The sequence below is a fragment of the Hetaerina americana genome, unplaced genomic scaffold, assembly GCF_022747635.1.
Source record: "Hetaerina americana unplaced genomic scaffold, ioHetAmer1.1.p SCAF_28, whole genome shotgun sequence".
In the NCBI taxonomy this organism is placed as follows: Eukaryota; Metazoa; Arthropoda; class Insecta; order Odonata; family Calopterygidae; genus Hetaerina; species Hetaerina americana.
The window spans coordinates 4,771,338-4,795,850 of record NW_027286852.1 but is presented as its reverse complement, the minus strand read 5'-3'; the positions used below and the strand labels follow the sequence as shown (position 1 = coordinate 4,795,850).

Genomic DNA, 24,513 nt, shown 5'->3' with positions numbered 1-24,513 from the left:
CAGGGAATAAGTCTTACATGAGGAATGTCTGTCAGGGAAAAAACCTCATCGAGCCAAACACTATTTGACTTGTCATAATGCTAAGAAAAATGGAGAGAAATACAAGCACATGGAATCATCAGAGTTATATCTAAACGCTAAGGAAAGAAGAACATCGCACCCTTACCAACATCCGAGGATTCTTAGGTTTGATCAAAGGAACGGCGCTGCTGTTGGGAGACAGACCTGAAATTAAATGAACAAGCTACTGAAGACATTGATATGACCATTGGCTAAAGGCAAGATACGGACATTGATATGACCATTGGCTAAAGGCAAGATACAGACATTGATAACCATTGGCTAAAGGCAAGATACAGACATTGATATGCATCTCACCAATGCATTTTATAAATACAATAATTTGACTACTTACTGAAAAAAAACATTATATATTTGTGCAATTGTAAATGCAATAACATTTAAATTACAGTAAAACAATTATTTTAAGCTATTCATTTTGACACTCCCATTTACCAATTAGACTAATCTAGACGTCTCCTTTTTTGGTGAACATATAACTGAAAATATTTTGAAACAATTTTCAGAGATTTAAGTTTCAGGAATAGGGAGGAGTATTCATGGATGGACTACCCTCAGAAAAGCAAAGACTTTGTAAAACCCTCAATAATTGAAAATATTTTGGTACCCAGACCAGCAAGCACTGCTTAAGTATTAATTAACTATGCAACATAACTCGAATTACTCCTAGTAACATCACAAGCCTGCCCCAAATGCCTGCCAATTAGTATGGTAGATTTCTGCATGTTAATCTTTAAGGTATCCAAACACAAGTGAATTAAGCAAAAAATACAAATATTCTGGTTGCCTAAATCATACGTCATATACCTGTAAATGTCAGGTTCATGTATAACAGTGACAATAACAATCAATGGCAATGAAACATGAGTGTTTTTATTTTGAAAAAATTACATGCTATAGCATTCACTTCACATTTATAACTAAAAAGAAATTCTATTGATCTTACTAAATGACTGCTCAATCTGGAAAGCTAAATAGAAGTATCAACTTGCAGCCCCAGGCCGATTTAACATTTTTGTAAATAATCCCTAATTATATTTGAAATAAATATGAAATTTATGATGGTAAAATTTTCATAAACTGAAAATCAGAAATATAAACAGTCAAACAAAAACTAAAGTGAAAGAACTTCAGATGCTTTACCCAAATATCACATTAGTTAATGCAGTTTATAGCTATTATACACAAGGCTTGTGAAACTAACTTCTAGGATTTTAAAACTAATTAATAAAACATGTCAGGTGAATGTCAAATACAGAAATAAATGTTAATAATATATTAATCAGAAAAAAATCACATATTTTTGGAAAACTATTTCACGACATCATGGTGAACGCAACTGAGTTAACAACTTCCAAAATAATGATTTCACACAGTATGTGACCATTTTTCATGAATGAGCATTGACCCAGTCCCCAAATAGGTCTACTAAGATAAAAAGGCACATCCTAAAGTAAAAATTCTGCATTGCAAATTTTAAGAAATTTCTTGAGAATCAACATAATACCCATAAAGTTTAATCTAATAGATAAATCAATCAAAATGGGCCTATATAATATATATATATAATATATATATATATAATATATATATAATATATATATATAATATATATATATAATATATATATATATATATATATAATATATACGAGATATATATAATATATATTATATATATTATATATAATATATATATATATATATATATATATATATATAATATATACGAGATATATATAATATATATTATATATATTATATATATATATTATATATATCTCGTATATATTATATATATATAATATATATATATATATATATATATATATATATATATATATATATATATATATATATATATATATATTATATATATATATATATATATATATATATATATATATATATATATATATATATAATACATATATATATAATACATATATATATATATAATACATATATACATATATATAAATATATTTATGTATATATTTTTTCCAGATTAATTTTTCTGTTAACAGAGAAACAGCTACATATTTTAAGGGAACGGAAAGATACATACCACAGGCAGGAGTCACCTGACCACTGGCTAGATGCGGAGCAACAACGAGAGTATTTCGATCTGCGGCCACAAGAGCCTTGTCAGATTCAATCACTTCAGGGCACACAGCTCCCTGCGAGACAGAACAGGAGAAAAGGTGTGCTGTTTCTCTCGCCACTCAATCACCCACCCGCCTCCCCCCCACACAGTGAGGGAGGGGGAGAACTCCCCTCCCCCCCCTCCAGTGGCCACAACCGCACACGCCCAACTCCCCTCACTTTCACGGGCAACAACGTCCACCCTGCCCAGCCCAACCAATGCCACTCACTCTCAAAGAGGGATATGCAAAGAGTAACGCCAATGGGGCTAAGATGCAGTTGCAGGCTCAGCTCTTAACCTTGAAATGGTGCAGATTGACTGATGTATCCCAAAAGGCCCAAAGACAATAGGCATCTCCAGCATTGGTCTTCCCATGTGCCTTGCTGATGCCAATGTGAATGAGTTCAGTGCAATAATGAAGCTAGCAAGAGTGTGCATTTCAAAACGTAGAATGGGGAAGACTTGAGTTGGATAACATTAAGGCTACAGGTTTGATTTACAGGGAAAACATGGACAGTAGCCATTTTGGCCTTCCTTGATCATGTAATTGTCCACTTAACCATAGGAGCACCTACTTCATAATGTGTATACTAACTTAAAATAGTCAAATGTAAAAAAAACTTAGCTCGTAGTTTCCAAAATAACTTCACGGAAGCCATTGGTATAAACATAAGTATGAGGGCTAACCAGAAAATAACCTGCGTTTCGGCCTAACGTGGCAGTGGGTAAGGCTAGAGCCACTATCTTGGTATCTATGCATCTCTGCACTAAGTATGCATCCTGCTATGGTATTGTGTGCAGACTGCAGATCTTCTATTATGCTCACTCTGCAAACTGTTAAAATGTGCACTGCATTAGAAAATCCCGGTTGAACACAGATGATTTAAAGTTATATCGATGCATTTCTTTACCAATTCTAAAAAAACACCTGACAGGACTACAATATGAGTACAATCATACAATAAGCCCCTCTTCATCTCTGTATACTTCCTTCCTCCCTTCATACCGTCAAACTTCCCTATCCTATTCCTGCCCTTTCCTCGTCTTCGGAGCACTCTCCCCTCTATCAGTCTTCAACATCTGACGGCCAATCAATATGCTTTTCATCCATCTTTCATGCCACCTTTGGATTTCTCCCAGCATTCCCCCCTTCTCGCCCACCACACTTCCTCATTTGTTTCCTTTTCTGTCCATTTGACCTTTCAGTCTTTCTCCACACCCACATTCCAAATATCTCCAATTAACGCCTACCCTCTTGCTTCAAAGGCGTTTCCACCCCATATAAAACCAAATGCAATTCTATGTAATTGCCAAATCTGCAATAGAAAATCCCATGAGTTATGAAGCAGGATCTGTGATTAGGTTTTTACTGGAACATAAAAACCACGAGACAATTGAAATTCAAAGACAACTTTGCATGGATTGTACAGAGACGGAATAATGAGTGAAGGCGGAGTGGGGCTGTGGTGCATTCAGTTTTAAAATGGCCAAAGCACCAATGTTCACGACGAAGACCACAGTGGTCGGCCTAGCCATGTGACAGATGAACTGACAGTGAAAATCAACGAAATAATTCGTGAAAATCACCAATATACGATTACGGATTTCTCACTGGACATGTCTTTAAGCTAAGCTCTGCTTTAACAGTGATGCAGAGTTGCATGCTGACATAAACAAGAGATTAAAATGTAAGGCAGAGGCAGGTTTCTTCAGACACAGATTTGAAAAGCTTGTGTATCGTTACGATTAATTCCTCAATTTGAATGGTGACTAGGTAAAAAAATAGTTTAAGAATGTGCCTTTCAAAAGTATACAATACAACTTTGTCCAATCACTAGGTTCATATTTTATTCTGAAACCTAATTTACGAGGATTGAGATGGTGTGACTTCCCACCCAGAGGGCCCAGGTTCGAATCCCGGTAACGATAGATTTTTCAGTGTTATCCCGATCCCTACTTGAGGTGCTTTGTGGAGGGCACTTTGAGAGAGTACGCCGTCCGTCGGATGGGACGTTTAGCTGCAGACCCCTTGGTGCCTTTTGTTAAGAGCAGGCTAATGTCGCTGCCTGGTGTCTCTCCACCCTTCATCCTTTCTTATCTATCCCCTATATGGCACAAATAACCCCAGCTGTCGGTCACCACACCTAAAACTCTACTATGCAATTTACATTCTGGATAACCCTCATAAAAGCCATCACTCTCTTCAAGAGTTTAAAACTCAAACATAGCAATATGCTTTATCAAACAAAAATGCATCATTTTCAATACGATTCTTTGCAAAGTTATTAAATAAAACCAAGGAAAAGTACAAACGATTTCAACTGCTACGGACAATAATAAAGTACTTTCGATTCAGCCCGTTAGGTGAAGCAAGTGAGTCTCAACATTTCCTAATGGGAGAAGAGGCTGTGGTAAAAGAATCTGGAGTAGAAGACCTAAAGGCCCAATGACCAATCCTACAGAACAAGCCCAAGCAAATTCTGAAGTCAAATGCTATGGAATACTGCACTTTTCTTCTCCCACCACCTTCAACTCACAGATTCATTTCTTGAGCTGAAGATGAGACCCTTTCCTATCTAAACAATCCCTAAAAGAGTCTGAGATCAGTACCCTAAAGAAAATGAATTTCATCTGGTCATCATCACTACAGATAACTTCTTGATGATGATCAGTGTAAGGTACTGGGGTCAATTGTCGAGTGCCCTTAGATTTTTTCAACAAAAGATGATGCTTCTACTGAAAATGAAAACTATTTTCTGTAATAGTGGGTTTATTCATGAACTGATACTTATTCCAAAAGACTTCATTTTTACCTCTTCAGTTAAACTATCAAAATATTATGCAAAGCACAATGAATTGGTGAAAAGTGTAGAGGCAAATTCTAAGTAAAAATTGAAGAAAAATACGCAAATGCATATTGTATGAATAAATCACTCCAACAAAAGTGTAAGTCCGATTAATTTCCATAATTTATCACTTCATCATAGCTCATATCCCAAGCCACATTCCCAATGCTTACATGTGACAGGGCATGAGTACTGAACACAATGACATGATAGTCGATAGCAATTGTACAAACTTTTCAGCAACCAATTATGTCAATTTTGAGGTGCTTATTCACCAATACTAGTCGCATGCAAATATTATTTGAATAATTCTGTGGGCTTAGAACATAGGAGTGCAGAAGTGTGTAGTCCCAGGGTCCATCAAAAACTAAACCTAGTAGAGTAGATCACTAGGTTTGCCAGCCCCGGTGGCAGTGGGGTAGCATCCTTGTCTGCCAACCCAGAGGATGTGGGTTCGATTCCCGCCTAGGTGGTTTTCTCACCTACGGCTTGGGTGTTATTAATTGTATTCAATGAAATATGTAGGGGTTAGGAGGAAAAGGGGCTATAAAGCTTTAATCTCACCCCAATTAAGTTAACAAATAAATAAATTTAAGCATGAGGATAAACATCATGCAACACTAGCCAATACAGCAGATTACTTTCAGCCATAACAAAGGTTTAAATCCACCTCCATGATTTTAAATTTTTTAAAAAGGTTTTTTCCTTGTGAACCTAGGAGGGTTTACTTTCTCCTTTTGTTAGTGTAATCATTTAGCCCTTCAAAAAATAACCACTACAAAGGCACTATTATATGAGGATTTGGGACCATGAAATAGTGTATATGTTATTTTGATATATTATTGACATCATCGTCATTGTACTCGTAATTATAACTACAAAATTCATCACCATTGAAATCTCATCACTGAATGCCATGACCATTCCCCAGTATATTTATGCAGGGGTAAAATTAACTTTTAGACTCTCGCTGTTAGCTGTCTTCAGCTAAAAATTTTTGTGTGAATAAAAGTTGATTTTGGGCAAAGTTCATAATGAAATTTAAAATTGATTCCATATAAATTATAATGAATTTATTACAATATGGAGCTATATTTTTCCGAAGGGATTAATCATCAAAACACTTTGTTTACCCACCAAAAAAGGCATGGGTCTACATGGAATATGGCAGGGGATTCAGTAAGGTATCAGTTGGAATGTATTATGGTTAGGCATGGATTTAGGATCAGTGTGTTTGATTTGCACAGTTTCCTGGGAGCAGATGTGAATTCTGATGACAATTCAGTAATTAGGAAGTGAATTGTCCAATTCAAAAAGATAAAACAGGAAAGCCGGTTTAGGAAATGGAATATAGAAGCATTAACTGGATTGACAAGGAAGAAGTACCAACAGGCTGTAGAGAAAATCATGGGTGAAGAAAGGGAGCCATGTATTATATGGTGAAAATTGGGAGAATATAAAAAGGGACATCAAAAGCCACAAACAGTGGAGGGGAGAATGTTAGCCAATGAGGAAAGGGCAGGAATAGGATGGAGATGTTGGACGGAATGAAGGAAGTAAGGAAGGTCAGAGACTTTGTTGTGGAGCAGGATGTTGGGTTATGTTTTGTTAGGAGAGACCATATAATTATTTGATAGTTTTGTCCATCCAAACACCTACCTTAACAGGTAGATTACCATTAATAACAATTTTACAGAGTATAAAAACTAATTTCCCAAGAACCATATAGTTTCAGTCTTAACTTTGTGGAAACCATATTAGAGAAAAATGATAATTAACAATTGTGATTTCCACTATAGTATTTTTATTCACACTTACCGGGTTCCAAGACTTCAACACCAGTAGATGACATGAAGTGTTGAAACCCAGGTCATGTGAATAATAATACTATAGAGGAAATCACAATTGTTAATCATGATTTCCCAAGGTTTGTCAAATAATAATCTTATGCAGTGATAATGGTACAGATTATAATGTACTATGGGTTATCTTTGCAAACTTTGCACATTTATTAGTTAAAAGTTGTGAATCAGTGAAATTGAAGGCATACCTCAAATTGTATAGCATAGGTACATAGTTATGCAGCGTAATGTTCATTATTATTATGGGTGTTCTACCAGTTAAGGTCGGTTTTGGATGGACATTACCTACAATGGTACAGCAATACACTTACTTACCTCTCCTAACAAAACATAATCTGGCATGTGATACTCATAATAGGCCCTTCTTCAATTCTACACTTCCTTCCTCCCTTCATTCCATCCAACATGTCTATCCTGTCCAATCTTTGCTTGACTAATGTTATCCCCTCTATCACAATCTTAAACAAAGTTATGCTCTAAGAGAACTCAAAAACAGCAGACAAAATCTTCCTCGCACACCAAAAAATGGTTCGATTGATCCTGAGGCCTTCTCTCTAGAATCATTACGACTCATCATTTTACAGTTTGCAATCAATGGATCAGATCAGCCCCATCAACTCCCTGTATTGCTGTGCACTTTCATACCTTAAGGGCGTGTTGCATAATGAGAAAGACAAATAACGACCACAGAGCATTGCATTTGTCAATGCTATTTCACCAATACCATTATGTCATGGACTCAGCAGCCTGACACCCCGATGGCAACCAAAAACAGCATCAGCAGCTTGAATCAAATAGCTCCTGATGCCATTTCATTGACCTGATGTCATAACGGCATATTTTAGCAAATATCAATGGGCACCATCATTAGGGAATAAGACCCTTAATTTCTTATGAAATGAAGAGCTAAAAATTTATGGCTGAAATCACTGTGAATGTCATACATTCAAAACAGAGATATTTATAAAAATGGAAGAAATGCCAAACATGTAGATCCCTCTAATCTTACAACATTTTGGGTTAATTCTGAGCCTCTGCAACTGCTGTCTGTGAAAGACTAGGAGGGACAACCATACCAGCCAATGCCCCATCATTCAACAGCTACAATATCCCTCCTGAGAGTGACTAATTGCGGCCATTTTCCCAAAACTCACCAGTGGATTCCCAGCAGAGGCTGCCAATAGGTATCCATTGGGCTTCACCTCTCCATTGGTCTGTGGGAAGCAATACATTTGGTTGCCCCCATCAGGTAATGATGAGACAATGGGATTGGGTTCCAGTTCAATCACTTCGGGAGGGAGCTTTGTCATGTCCTCCGTGGATATATTCTTTGACTGCTGGGGGCTGGGATCTCGGGAAGACTCTGCAACGAAGGGGAGATGGAAGGGATCATGCCAATCTCTTCTCTCACTTAAAGTCAAACTCTGCGGAAATCTTACAATCGTATTCAATTCTTTCTTTAAAACAAATGACAATGTGTTCTCAACATCAATGTCACACTGAGGGAGGGGCAAAATACTGATGATAATCAGTGACACTGGCATACGGAAAGTTCTTCGAATTGTTGAAAGACTTTCTGGAGGACAAGATTTTTGCTACCTTGGCATTGCAGTCCTCATCCAAAATAATGCAATCCAGAAAAAGCACGGAATTACAGTGATTAATCAAATGGTGCTACATATTTATTACAATTCAGTGGTATTAATTTTTTTCCAATTGAACGTGAAATTTGTAAATAAAATTTAAGAAGGAATGAAAAAATTCTTTCATAATGCTTCAAATATAGGCTCTACTCAAAGTTAAGCAATATTAAAAGAGTTTACAAGTATAACTTTTATATGCACTCAAAACAAATAAGTGACTGATCAATAAGCTTTCAATGTGTAAATAAAAAAAAAGTAGTTGGACCATGATAATTGAATTGCTACTCACAAGAGTAATTAAAGCAAAATGCCATGCAATTAGCACATTCAATGTAGATGGAACAGGTTGTAAGCCCTTTTGGCTGTAGTACATATCCTGTGGCAGGTGGATTACACTTTCCAAACCCATCATTGTGAATTGCCTCCCACTATCACAAGAGAAAAGTCATATTTTGCCATTGACATTGAATGTGCTAAAAAGAACTATTTTGGTTAGTTATTCTCCTGTAAGTAAATTATAAAAAGAAGGTTCTCAAATAAATTTAAAGGCAAAAATATTGTGCCAAAGAAACACTATCACCCAAGAAATAACAGACAACTATGAAGGAGTTGAACAAACAAAAACAAGGAAAAATAAAGCCTAATCCAAATTATCCAGCAAAAGAAAAGGAGATGAAGGAAGCTCATGAAACGTTAGATCAAAACTGACTTTTTGGGGATATACCCCTCAGATAAGAGAAATTTTCACCCTAACAAAATTCAACCAATTACTTCCATCTCATTTTAGATTGACGTGGGTACCAGGAAGACACTCAAATTTTTGTCTTTATGCATGGCCAAGGTGCAAGACCATTATTACTATGGTAATATTTCAATAATGATATGCAACCAACCTTACATGGGATAATGAGATAAGTTGTCATAAAGATACAAAATTACATCCATTGAATCAGCCATGCAACTTTCAATGGGTCAAACATATATGGGGTGTGAATTACTGTCTGATTTGATGTAAATTAGCAAGATGAGAAATGAATGATGCAGTTTTTGCAGATGGAAAATTATTAAGGACTAATTGCAATTCAATGGTAATGAAATACATAGCAACATGTGTAATGGTAGGGATACACATAAATATTTTGACATGAATGCTCTTTTTAGCGGAGGATAATAAGAGTGAGGTAAACAGATGAAAAGCATTCCACCAAGTAGTGCTTCCGGGAGAACAAAGAGCCATCTGCAACACACAAACAGACACAAGAGAGAGAGAGAGAGACAGAGATATTCAGCCATAGAGAAACATAAGTATATATAATGAGTAACCTCTTTCTTCTTATTATTATCATCATAAATATTAGGCATTGCTATCCCATGAAAACGTTCATTATTGACAAATTTTTTAAAATCCTCCACAATTCAGACATCTTCTCCAATGTTTTTGCATTACCTGCCGAACCACCAAATGTAAAACTCACGCCACCAGATTCAGCCTGAGCCCTGCGCTCTGTAATAGTAGAAGAAGGTCGTGGTAACACAAATGAGTAATGAGTGAATAGTGCTAAGGGGAAGAATCAATTGATCAGTTTGAGACTGTCATAATAAGGGAAATGCACACAAAATGAGACATTGCATATGAACATATATATACACACACGCATATAAATTAAAAATAATACCAAGTTCTTAGTTGATTACAATGCAGTATGACTAATAGCACCAATGCTATTGAACAGGGCACCAAACTAGTCCTAAGTACCAATTTCTCCAGTAGTCAGGCAACCCTTTCTGAAGAAACGGCCAAAGTTAAAGTTTGTACCCAATCTTTGCCATTAATTTATGTGAAATGATGGGGACTAAGTGTTTCTCAAAATATTGAGCATGTTCAGGAGGATTTTCACATCAACTAAGTATATCATTAATATTAAATGAATCTAAAATATTATCGAGTATTCAAGTATTTCAGTTCATCTTCTTCAGATATCATTGGATCAATTTTGAGGGCTCTCCAAATGTAGAAGCATTAAGTGAACCAACAAATGAAAATAGCAAATAATGTGACAAGTTTCTGATTTCTAACACCACTTGAGTGTAATCTGAGCCCTTGCATCAACAATTTTTTAACATCCTTCCTTTTAATTGATTTTTTTGCATAACATAACTGGAAATAATGAGACCTTTTACTGATGGCCAAAGAGATTTGCGAAACAAGGAGTAACTGAAGTTTCATGAACAGAAAGACATGTATGAAACAATGCATAAAAGTGAAAGATGAGAAAGATGTACACAAGAGCAAGGTGATATGGAAGCAATCATGAATGTATTACCATCATCACTTTACATCAGGATTTTTTTTACAATGCCTACCTGAAAGGGAACAGTGTGGAATCATGTATACCATCAATATGTCAGTGAAATACTCATGAATACTAATTTGTGTATAAATGTTATTTTTCAATTCATATCTTCAATATACAAACATTTTTCATCAAAGGTGGAGACTTAAATGATAAAAGCCAAAGAAGAGCTTGTACAGTACACAATGTTTGTCAACTGTTTGTCTCTTTGTTCACCAAATCCGCAACCGATTCAAATCCGAGGACATTTTCAAGAGGATAGGTTACATATGAATATAATGTTATAAGATGTCTGCAGTTGGTAATCAATCAAGTGATGAAGATGGAGACTGGGCTCTGAGAACTATTCCAACTTCTGAATGGTAGAATTTTTAACAAGGTTTTAGCAAGAACCCTAAGGTAGGGGCAATCTGAGTAAAAGTGGTGACAGGGACTGATCCCATGGAATGCTTAAATACTCAAGCCGACATAAATGCTTCAATGTATTAAAAACATGCAGTTCTAGAACATCAGTCATCTTCCATGTCATCTCAATCATTGATTCTCTAACCATCTTTAACATGCAAAAGAGAACAATCGGAATAATCACTGGGAAACCTCATATTGCACCATCCAGGCATATATTCCATGAATTAATTTTACAACCACCCCCCCTGAAATTATATTATGCTTTTAATTCTGAATGTAAAAAATAATGTCAGCAACCAATTCCTAGACACCGACTATCATCATCATTACACCAGAGGAAGACACGACATCCATTATGGCATTATTAGAACTAAGGGCATTAACATTATGACCCAAGGAACTGGGCATCAGAGTATACAACAAATTACCCTAAAGTAAAAAGGATACTAAGGGAACTACTGCGTTCAAGCATAAATTAAATAAGATATCTACAATGTAACATGTTCTACTTGGTTGACAAATATCTCAACAATATTCTTGATCTTAGAGTTCATACTTATATTTTATAGCAATTCTCTTAGTCTAGTTTATATTAATGCTCTGTAATTTTGAATGGATATTTGTGTTTATATCACATTTAATGTGTGTGTGTGTGTTTTTGTTACATTTAATGTAATTGTTAGTACCATATTTTGTATCTCAATTGAGCCTCTATGCATTTGGCTCCTTTTTGAGATGCCTTCTATCATGTGCAAACATCACCCACCTGGCATTTTTGTAATATGATCATTAGCGGATGACTCCGTTAAAAGTTACTGTTGCGGCATCTCCCGCAGTTTCTTTGGAATTTGTCAAAGGGAAAACACCATACGTGTTTAAAGTTGGCTTTAACCTCGTGGACAGTGGCGCCTCGCGCACGACTACGAATACATGTGACATTGTATGTACGGTATTTCGTCATAACATCTAGTTCCTTTAAAAAGCCCCAAAATTTCAGAGTTTAAGAGGACGCCTCGGTAGCTTAAGTGGCTAAAGCACTCGACCGGATATTGAGGGATCTGGGTTCGAGTCCCAGTCAAGGCGAATGATTTTTACGCTCTGAAATTGTTGCATTGAGCAAATAAAATGTATTGATTTTACTGAACCAAATAAGTTTAATAATTACCAAAATTTACCCTTTAATTTAATCCAAAAGTATTGAGATTCCCTCAGGCCCTGATCCTGCATTTACCCTACATAACTCTTTCAATTGACCCGCATTTTGAATTGTCCCTTCATCTCCCTCTCCATTCTCCCTTTCCGACTAATCCTCCCACCCACAGCCAATGACTTTCTTTTCCTCTTCTATGAACCTATGAACTAGTCCTCACTTTATCTCTTCAGCACCAGGTTTCCATCACTTCCATTCAGCTCTCTCTCTGCTTTTCAAATGATCCACAGCTCTTGACTAATGAAGTGGAATTTATAGAATGCTTAAGAGAGTAAGCTATCACAAAACTGCTGCCTCAATAGGAAAAGCAATGTAGTAGTAGTAGTAGTTTTGAGGGGAGGTGACCGACAACTGAGGTCATTTGCGCCATAGGGGATGGACCGGAAAGGATGAAGGGTGAAGAGAAACCCGGCGTCGGCATTAGCCTACTCTTTGCAAAAGGCGCCAAGGGTTCTGCAGCTTAACGTCCCATTCGACGGACGGCGTACTCACTCAAAGTGCCCTCCACAAAGCACCTCAAGTTGGGATCGAGATACCTCTGAAAAATATTCAACACCACCGGGATTTGAACCTGGGCCCTCTGGGTGGAAAGCCAGTACGTTAGCCCCCGCACCTTCTCAATCCCCAAAAGCAATGTCTATGTGCAGCTGGTTGAGGTGAGGTGTCTCATACACAAAGGACAAATGGGCCGAAAAGTCATCGTACAGGGATGGCAGTGATAATCATTCACCACAATAATTCATTCATCACAAAATACTGAGACTATATAGAATCACTTCCTAGACAAGAGGCACTCAGCAATCAACAGGTTCATTCCTAGTACATTTATGAAAATAACACGGTAACTAGATGGTACTCGTACAATGTGGAAGTTAAGAAAACTGTTAAGACATCAAAGGCTATATCACTCCAAGAAGGCACACAGGTGGGTCTTATTAGGGGACTGAAGGATCAACAGTTATTTTTACGGATGACATCCTGGGTATTCCTTTAGCTGTTAAAGAGATGATAGTTTAATCAGACCTAGACTGATTCCCAATCCTTTTTTTAGTGGCAGCATGATGCAATGGCTCATTTGCTTCATAACAGGTTACAATTTTTATGACAAATATCATGATATCACTTGAATTAAGTAATCAAAAGCAGGAGAGGAATAATGGATAAAAAGTTGATTTGCCACCATCATTATCTGTTTCGCTGTTTCTGTAACTATGTCCTTAAAACATGACATGTGTATAGTTCATATATTTAGTGGGAAAATGGAAAAATATATGAAATATGGAATGTCTTTGTACCTGCAATTTAAGGCTGTTCCCAAAACAATTGTGCATAATACAACTTTAAAATATAACTTAATCTACTATCAATAAAATACCAACTTTTGAGACAAGCATCAGGATTTTAATATTCAAAATCAAAAATATATTGGATATTAACCAAGCCTTTTACACTGCAAAGAGTTTCTTGGGACAACAGATATTGTGTTCAAGTAGTATTATAATACTTAAATGGCTGCTCTTTTTTGTTTAAAATATTTTGGCAATAGAACCTAGGGTAAATAGTCATCTAATGATCAATAAGTTATGACTATGATTAAAGATCAAACATTCAGCACATATGATTGCAAAGACGCTTTTACTAATGGGAAGAATGTGAGGCTCTCTTCCCCTTGGAGGGTGGCACTGAGGAAAAAGTAGAAGGGGCGAGGTCCTGCAAGTGGGAAGAATTGTGTAAATAAGGCACATGTTAGACATGGTGATAAGAATATTTTCACACTTCACTAGTGAACATATGGGTGCATCATGATGATGGGTGTGTATTCCCTGGAAATTACAGCATAAACCCTAGGATTTCAGCTCTATAGCCGAATAGTAATTCTAAAAATGGTCAAAGTATTATAGAAGAAGTCTATAAAAAAAATTTCAACAGTTAATCTACATGGCATATACGAAATTCTATAGAAAATAAATATTATTAGATTAACATTTCTAAAGTTTCATATGCATCTGTGGAGCATATTGTTGCACATGCAGAATTCTTCAGACATTATTTCTATCAGGATTATTGGCACACCCATTTTCTACATGCTACATACTGTATGCCATTACTTTTATGTCTAGAGTTCTTACAGCAACACATAGGCATATGTAACTACTGTGCACATCATTATTGCGACTAAGCCAAACCCAAACTGTTTTCCTTAAAGTTACCCATGCCAATATCCAAGTGGGAATTCAAATTTAATTTATAATTCTCCCTGGCCACAGTGTGTGACAAATTCTTTGAGGATAGTTCACTGCAATTCACACTTTTTCACCACTAGGAGATAAATATGATGGAAAGACATCTGAGAGTTAGCGTGTTGTAATTTCTTTAGATGCACAAAAAAGAGGTCTGCTTTAGTTATCCACATATAACAATTAATTAATAGTACTCTCAACATATAAAACAGGGGGCAAATACAAACTCGTAATAATTTAATTACTTTAAGAGGCCTCAAATGAATTACTTGAAACTTAAAATCAAATGACTTCAATTGCATTAAAAATTTAAGAGTGCAATGTGTCACAATTTATACCAAAGAGTATACCACACAATTCTGGGGAAATTACAAAAAAATAATCCCCCTTAAAGCTTTCACTTTTCTCTTGCTGTACGCCAAAATGTCTTTTGTCTTCCTCTCAATCCCACTTATTTTCCCAATTTTGATTCTTCTTTGTCTGGATTTTCCCAACAAACGTGCCATCCTTTTTCCCGGACTCTCTCTCACATGTTTGGGATCTGATTAGGTCTTTTTTGTGGATCATCTATCACTGCTTCACATGTCACTGGCATAATGAAATTGGTAGGATGGCAGATTTGGTTTTTGCCAGGGGTTACACTAGGGTGAATATATCGAACACTAATGAATACATGCCAATGGAATACACTTGATACATTGTTCTCATCAGTTATTCCCCATTCCCACATCATATTCCTGATTTGAACATTTAACTCCCAACCTACTTTTCAGAATCAATAACAATTATTTTGGTTCACACAGTTCAGCAGTCCACACTCCCACTGTGAGGCTCATGAAAATAGCTAAATACAGTGCAGTATGACTCAGCAGCATGACATATGCACTTGAAACATAAACTCCATGATACTATCAATTTCATTCATGTTAGGGTGTAATAGTAATACAAACTCAAATAAAAAATATGACAGCTGTCCTAAAATTAAGAACAATAAAGTAAACTGTATTATCACACTTACGTAATATCTTTTTCCGCTGGTACGGAACAATGAAGAATTGGACAACAAGGGCAGAAAGAATTCCCACGATAATGGAGGCAACAAGAGCTCCCCACCATGGTATGTTATCCAAATGCAACACTGTAAGAAGAATTTTAAATTGTGTTAAAAATCTATACAATGACACCAACACCCAAATATTCATCAATAATTAGCTACCTGTTAATAATAATATTAAGTTCAAGAAGCTCAAACTATGGAGGGACATGAGAAAGTACAAATTTCATTGGTGCATCAGAAAGTATTTGCATAAAAATAAAACATTATCTTCATAAGAAACATTAACACTTTAAGCATATAACAGAGTATAATTACAGAAATTGCGAGATTCATTTTCTTTAGAGAATAAAAATGGTTTGGAGCTACTTCAGTGATTTTAAATTCTAATTTATCATTGATATGATCTCAGCTAAGTACATTACTAGTGAGCAATGGTATAGTTATCAACTGTATCAATGACCTGGGCATATGCCATCATGGAAAAGGAGAGATAGTTGTCGTTTCATTCTCTAACAAGCATTATTAGCAAAATTTAAAAGTGCAAGTAGGTGAAAAATTAATGAGGTAAAAATCAATCGACTTTTCAAGACGTTAACTTTTTTCATATTCTGTTTTGACCTCTAGATCTAAACTTGATTCTTGAGATCAAATGTGATGGGCGACTAGAAACTGTGATTCTATTCTATAACCCAGCATATCATAGATCACTCATATGAGCAACAATATAATAAAATTTTCCAAAGGCATGCACTGCCAAATATAATTTTAATTGAAGTAATGTATTTATAAAAAACAGTACATTTTTGAAGATATATATCTAACACAGGAAGTTTTGCAAAATTACTTCATCTCAGTAAAAGTGAAAGTAAAAATCATAAAATACATTCTTCATGCAGGAAATAAAAAAAGCAACAAAACTATGTAGCATTGGACATTTTTAAAAATTGAGAGTTATAAAGAACTAAACCGTCAAATATCATCCGCTGAATTCTGGATCAATAAAAGTTCACCATACTTGGGGATTGATAATAGTTCAGCAATAAAATGTATCATGTGGTACACAGAATTCGGTTATTCTAATATCCACAGCCTACAAATGAATGATGTTCTTCTGGGTCAATTTCACAAGCACAGGAAATTAAATTGAATAAGCTATAAAGTGGTGCCAATAATTTTGTTGCTTCTGCTGAATGTTTATTCAGGTGCAAAATTAGCCACAGAAAAGCAACTAATCAGCCCAGAAAGATAATCTCGTTCCAACGCCAGTGAAGCAGCAGGAGATTTTTCAGGGACTTTTTAAGAGATGACCAATGTGCGTTAGCACACTGAGTTGAAACTGCCTGATGCTTAAGAAAACTAACAAAAAAGTTGCTTGATATTAAGAAGTCAAGAAATAAATCCAGAATGAAAATGAGTAAATAAAGGGTGCCTTTATTACTTTGCATGAACAAATCAGGAAGTCTCATATTAAAAAATTCTGGATGAATGAAAATTGAAGTCCTTTGAGTTTCAAGCACATTAATATGACTTCAGTCCTCTTCATTCATACAAACAATTAAGAGTGCCTCACTGATTTGATATTTTCACAATGTAGTTCAATGAACAAGATGCCATTAGCAAATAGTCACTTATCATCGAAAAAACTATAAGAAAAAAGCACTACTTTTGTTGGATAACTGTCCTGCACATCCCATTGCTAACTTTTGGAAGTTAACAAATCCTAAAATTGTAGTAATGTTTTACTAAAAAATACCACCACCCTTGGATAAAGGGATTATTAGACCTTTGAAACCCTTCTATTAGTGGGAATCGCTCACTGCCATCAATTACTCAGAACAGTAAATACCGCGATTCGTTAAATGGGAACCCTGAAGAATATGGACTGCAATATTGAATTGGCATGGCACGACATAAGTACGGGAACCTCGCCGGCTGATTGCACCACCATTGCTACATTTGTGTTTAGCTTAAGTTCCACATGCATTGCACCATTGCTAGTTATTGCACGTTTGACTTGAGCTCAGGACTGTTACTTGTCACTTTTTGTTCACAGTTAAATAATATTTCATGAATAGTTTCAAAAATATCTCCAAAGAAAAAGCCACAAGAAGGCAGTCAAATAAGCATTATAATAACAATAGAAATGATTTTTTTTACAAATCTAATTCATATTCCAGGTTGGTTCATTCTGCGATAGAGGAAGAGATGAAGACTGATTCTCTGTTGCATCATATATTGAGAAGCATTTCCTAATAAGACTGGCTACGCATATGAGTCAGCAAAAACAAACATCTCTCGATGGGTATTTTGTAAAAATGAAATATGAATGTATCATAATTAATAAATTAATTAATTTGATCCTTTTTTGTTTATTACGTATTATGTGGTTGCAGTCCAGAGCCAAAGAAGAACAGTTTTGCAATCAGAAATTGAGATCTTGTAAGAAAGAATAAGTAGAAGGCAAACGTGACCTTAGTAATCCTCAAATAAGAACAGTAATAGATAAAATCAGTCAATTAATGAAATTAATGCATTTTTTCACATACATGACCACAAAAATAGCAATGAGTGAATGATGGTTATATGGCTGACCCCAGTGGTGGCAGGGTAATGTCCTCACCTGCCTACCCAGATGTCATGGGTTCGATCCCCACCTAGGTGGTATTTCCTCCACCAAGGTATGTAATTGCCTAATTGTTATATCATTATTCTAAGTCCGTTGTAAAGGCCAAAGTGCTGCTTTTGGACTAATGCAAAATCAACAAAATAAATGTCATAATGTGTTCTCCTCTTCACTCTATTGTGCAAATAAACTACCTAAAGTAAGCACTTACATGTCATAAATTTTTATCTAAACAAACCACACTAAATAATTAAAGATGTTTACTCACATAACCACTGGCATCTCAAACCTAACCTAGCAAACCAACCTTAGGGTTGATCACTACGTTTATTACTTTTAAGTATAAAAAAAAGGTAAATTTATAAACATATAGAAACACTCGCTCGTTTCAGAAATATTGTCCAAATAAAGGGGTAGTTTCTTTCTGACTTCATGAGATTACAAAAAACCACCAAGATAATATCTCATTTGAATTTCGATTAAAACTAAATATTCAAATTTGGGCATAAAATACACTAAGTGTCTTCCACCAAAAAATATTAATTGTAATTACAAGGAAAACTAGAGAAAAGACAAATCTATACTTGTCAATGTAGTAGTAGTAGTAGTAGCAGCTTTTAGGTGAGGTGACCGACAGCCGAGGTCATTAGTGCCGTTAGGGATGGATGGGAAAGAATGAAGGGTGGAGAGAAACCCGGCGTCGGCATTAACCTAATCTTATTGAAGGGTGCCAAGGGGTCCGCAGCTTAACGTCCCATTTGACAGACGTCGCACTCACTTACAGTGCTCTCCCGAAAGCACCTCAAGTAGAGATCAGTATTCAACTGAAAAATAATCATTGTCTACAGGATTTGAACCTGGGCCCTCTTGGTGGGAAGCCAGTGCGTTAGCCCCCGCACCATCCCGATCCCCCACTTGAAATGAGTATCAAGTATTTGAACTCTCCCCAAATGTTCAAACATTCAATATTACTGTGTTGAAATTGGGAAGGGCCACTTTTCAACATGCAGTAAAAAATAATTAAAACCTATACGTCACAAAAGACAAATTAAGACTATTTAACACCTCTTCTGCCAGATTACTCTCTTCATATTTTTAATCATTTGCAATATGAATCACAGACAACTTTCCAGCAAGATAAAAATGTCACATCTACATACCAACATTTTTGATTTAGTTTGGAATGTCTCATTAAAACTTATTTGTATTATGTAACTTATTTTTGTTACATAATTTTTATAAAAATTCAATGATTTCTGAATGATATCAAATATGGCTTTGGGGCATCATATAAGACATTCAATCATGCAATTTATACTAATTTACCAGAGCTATGGCTCCCACAGAAACTCGCATGCTATTTGCATTTAATATGTTACGTGCCAGGCCCGGTAGAGATGATTTCTGTTGACGTGCAACAAGAGAACTCACATTTAGGCCCATCATGGATGACAGAGAACACATTCACCATGATGGTGGCGCTATAGAAGAGAGGAAGGGAATGCAGACCAGAGACCATCGGGTTTGGCGCCAACAGGATGAAGTGACGGATGAGGACATATATCCCAACTGACACGATGCCAGACATTACAGGGGACACAAACCATGATGCCACTGTTTGGGGAGCAAAAAAAGTATTCCATTAACTCTTTCAGGAGGCTGTCACCAATTAACAAGCAATTAAACATAAGACCTGGCACATACAGGAATCCATTAGGCAGACTGATTTATAGGGGTCTCATAACAACTCCCAAACAAGTTCGAATGCTGATTACATATTACAGTAAACTCTTATTATTTAAATCCTATTTGAAGTAAAATATCACACAATTCAAAACTAAGAGCAGTCCCCAGCCAACAACACAAGACTTCCCATGTTTTCAGGATGGATTATTCAAAATGCATGTATAAAGGAATTTAAAACCATAATCTGCTCTTGTTTCACTAACATAATTGTGGCATTTATTTTAAAAATCTTACCCAACAAGAGAGTGCAATTAATTAAGCATTTAGATTAGTGATGGATAAGTTCAGTTATTTGGTTCCCAGTTCTTCAGACTAGGATGGGGGACCAAAATCAAAAACACCTGTTCAGGAAATGATATTAACACTAATTTAGGTTGTTTTCATGCCCAAGACAATTGTAGAAGATCATTTCAAAAATCCTGTGAAATATTTTTAGATGAACATACCTTACTGTCTTTATACAAAAAGCATAATCATTTAAAATGATAACAAATAACTCCTGGAAAACAATTAACAAAAGCCAATCATACACACACAGTTTCATTTATCCTCTAACCAAAGAGCAAATATATAAATTAAACTTTCATGTGGGTGCCTTGCACACAAAAACATCAAATAGATTGCATATCAATAATATGGAATATGGATGGTAGCTACTGAAAAAAAGATTTGCAAAAACTAGTCATACTTACAATTTTGTCTTCCCCCTGTGTGATCCATACGATATATTTATTTGTATAGTATTGTGTACACTTCATACATAAAAACCTCTCAGAGATTGCATACAATTTGGTATCAGAGACGGCAGCAGCAGAAAAACAATGCTCACAAGCCCATTAAACATTTTCATCTACTCTGCCCTGGTTCATTAATTTATTCATCACAACATATGCAGATAAATGCTAGCGTTACCACAGACATGGGCTTAATAGGGATTATAAAGTTTGTGTCAGTTGTAAAGTTCCTGAAGTTTCAACCCAACGCACCCCTATGCATTTTCATCATTGGAAATGTCGGCCAGAGTAGCACAATGATGACCCTAGCTGACCCAAAGGTCACCGGTTCGAGTCTCACCATGGGCAAGAGTGTTGTGTTGACTTGGTTCAAATACTGAGGAACAATAGCACTAGCATTGGCAAATAGTGACTTGCCTACAATTATAATGAAGAAATTACACTCTACAGTTTGAAGAAATATCACCATAATACAATGTCTAATACCCGTTCAGATTCCTGTATATTCTGTGCGGAAAGAGGAATAATCAAGATTCTCATTACCTAGGGTAATTATTTCCTTTTCATCCCGAACAACAGAGGGTCAACAGCACCTATGATTTATTGTCTCATAGAATTTAGTCTGTTATGCAGATACAAGAACAGGCAATGAACGCAACAGAAATGAAAGCAACTACGGTTACATCCACAGTGCTTGGGATGACAATTAAAACACCAACAATTCACATTAACAATGAATGTAAAACAATTTCTACATCATCATGTTAACATAAGAGAGAGAAAAATGAATGTCTTTCCTATTTCATTTGCATAGCAGAAGGGTGATATTCTTCAAAATTTTCATGGGATAAAATAGAAATGCCATACCTTCGATTCCTCACTGATTCAGATGATTTTTCCAACCGATTTCAAAAATGTTTTCAGGTTTAACTAAATCCACTTCTGTTACATTTTTATTTTGAATATTTACCCTGGTGAACTCAAAACCACACCTACATAATCATCAAAATTTAAACTCATATGTCACATGAAAGTACCAAGCACTCAGCACATGGATCAGCAAGTGAATGCCCAACCAAATGCAACAAGCACATCAAATGTTAATTGAAAATATTTTTTTATTTGAAGCTAAGACATACTAATTTCTAATGCCTAGGTTTACAAAATTGCACTGCATTGTATTGCAAGCACTAACCAATGGTGAGCAGTTTACTCCAGCCAACGCCTTCTGTTCCCTTGGCAACCAGAGAGAAGCCCACCGTCGCACCAACAATGCTGTGGGTGCCACTGATTGGAAGCTTCAGGAATGTGGCCACTATCAGCCATATTGCACTGCCAGCTGCAAATTGATGAAACAAAGAAAAAAGTTTTAATCCAGCTCACTTCACCATATAACTGCAGCATTTATGCACTGAGTACAGTCATTGTACAATGGAGGTAGGAGGTAATTAATTCATGTCACTATTCAATGTTAGTAACTTCAGGATTTGGAAAATTGACAGCATAAAGGTATCCCAGATACAGATGAACGAATTTCAATTGCAAAGGAAAATCCCGTAAAAAATATAGCAGTGATAGCTTATTAAATACTCTACAAGATAATTTTCTTGTATTTTTCAAATTCTAAGATAACTCAATCAACAGAATTCAGACAGACATTAAAGAATATGACAAAAACATTATAGCCATAAAAGAACTTTTCTATGTTAGAAGGAGTATTAGTTTCTCACTGAATTTCATACAGACAAAAAAGTAATCAAGGGGTCTTAATACTAATACAGCCTAAGCATTTGGCCTTCAAAAGTGACTCAGGTGGTCTAACATATTTTTTAATCATCTATTTGTTGACTTACCTCAAAATACTGAATGAGAGTAAAATATTATTATGCTACATTGATTGCTATAAGCTCAGCTGGTTTCAAGGATTAACTACAGGTTTTACTAAACATGATTTTTCCAATGAAATTATTTTGAGACATTTTAATCAGCTAAATTGTTACCCTTTACAATGTTAGATGAGAATTCCTTTACCCCAAACCATTTCTAGAATGCTTTCATTACTAACATTCACGTTCTTCCAATAAAAAGTAGCATACAAAAAACATTTGGATAAACTCAAAGTTTGAAAATTTGATTAAAAGTGGATGTATTTTACAAAGTTACATCCAAGGCAACTAATTTTATTTGTAAGAATCCAATTTGCCTCATGGGCTGAGACCACGAGTTTGCATGTCATTGTGATAGCACAATTTCCCCTATGGCTTTTCAATTCTGCATGACCAGTCTTGTGGAGGCCTGTCGTACAAATGGTTCTTGTGGCTCATTTTTATTCCCTTTACCATAACAAATAACTCTTTATTAGGTGAATTAACCCTTGTTTTGAATTAAATCGTCGTCCAGCATGTGTAGAAATCTGCTCATTATTTGATATATGTTTACTAAAAATTTTCCCTTTTCCCTTCCTCTTCTTCCATACCCTCCCTTATCACTTACCCTTCCCAACTGGTGCTTGCACCCCCTGCCACACACCTTTTTGGTGGATCGCGGGGTATTTATGTTGATGTCGATGCAGCTATAACGATACATGTATAATTATGTTTCTCGACATCAACTAAAGTAAGGAAAAGACAGGAGAAGCCATTGGCATTGACTCACTCAAGGCAGAAAGGCAGCCCAGCATCAGCTCTTTCTCTGAGCCTTCGTACAGTTTGGTGTCAAAGATGCCTTTCCTCATTGTGTCCGACACCTTGTAACCTGGTTAAAATGAAGAATAAAACACAAAGCCATTGATTACTATTTGGAGAAAAGCACTTTAAAAGGTAATACATATTGATCCAAAAATATTAATGCATATTTAACATTTCAGCTCTAATAAACAAGAAAAGAACTGAAATCTTTAAAAGACTTGAGTTAATAGAGCAATAAATGGAATGAATCATAGTTTATGGCTCAGTGAAAACAATTCAAATATTCATTCAATCTTCAATTCAAATGAACAATATACTTGCAGTGTTGATAGTCTAGCCATATAATTTTTCAGTGTCTAGAAAGATCATTAAGAAAGCCTAGCCACTGATTTCCCCCAACAAAGTCTTATACATGGACTACATTAATGCTTACTGAATATTAATAAATGATACATGAAATTGAATCACAGATTAGCAAAGAAACATTTTTATGGTTGTGCAGGTATTCTGGTACCATAAATGGATGACCATGTCATGCCTAAATGTCCTCCTCCTATCTTGAGGAGCCTTGAATTCCACTTATTTACTGCCTCCTTCCAGGTGACCTTCAATTTTCAGGAAAAGGATTATTGGTCTGTTTTGGGTGACTGCAACAAAACAGCACTCATGACGTTCATTTTGCTTATCTTAGCATATCTCATTTAAACTGGATTTTAGGCTGGTTTTTTGTTATTTCTATGAAAATTTATTTCTAATAACTGCTAATTATAGTCTTGTTGATGTTTGTATGTTTGTGTCCTCACATGTTGCTCTTATACGTGTCACTATAAATTGGCAATCCTGCTGTATGTGCACAATTTTTACTAAATAAATAAAT

The 24,513-nt window shown here is 35.6% G+C and overlaps 1 protein-coding gene across 5 annotated transcripts in view; it reads right to left on the bottom strand.

The window, feature by feature from the left end:
- Positions 1–24,513, bottom strand: part of NaPi-III (Na[+]-dependent inorganic phosphate cotransporter type III) — a 222,310-nt gene that overhangs the window by 12,097 nt on the left and 185,700 nt on the right. For 4 of the 5 annotated variants that reach the window (XM_071586965.1, XM_071586966.1, XM_071586968.1 and 1 more), the window contains 8 exons: positions 23,605–23,703; positions 22,145–22,288; positions 19,901–20,083; positions 15,808–15,927; positions 10,025–10,081; positions 8,089–8,297; positions 2,149–2,260; positions 167–225 (listed from right to left, as the gene is read on the bottom strand). In XM_071586965.1, the coding sequence (XP_071443066.1) occupies positions 167–225; positions 2,149–2,260; positions 8,089–8,297; positions 10,025–10,081; positions 15,808–15,927; positions 19,901–20,083; positions 22,145–22,288; positions 23,605–23,703 (983 nt within the window). The remainder of the gene's footprint in view (positions 1–166; positions 226–2,148; positions 2,261–8,088; positions 8,298–10,024; positions 10,082–15,807; positions 15,928–19,900; positions 20,084–22,144; positions 22,289–23,604; positions 23,704–24,513) is intronic. The other variant, XM_071586964.1, reaches the window with a different exon arrangement.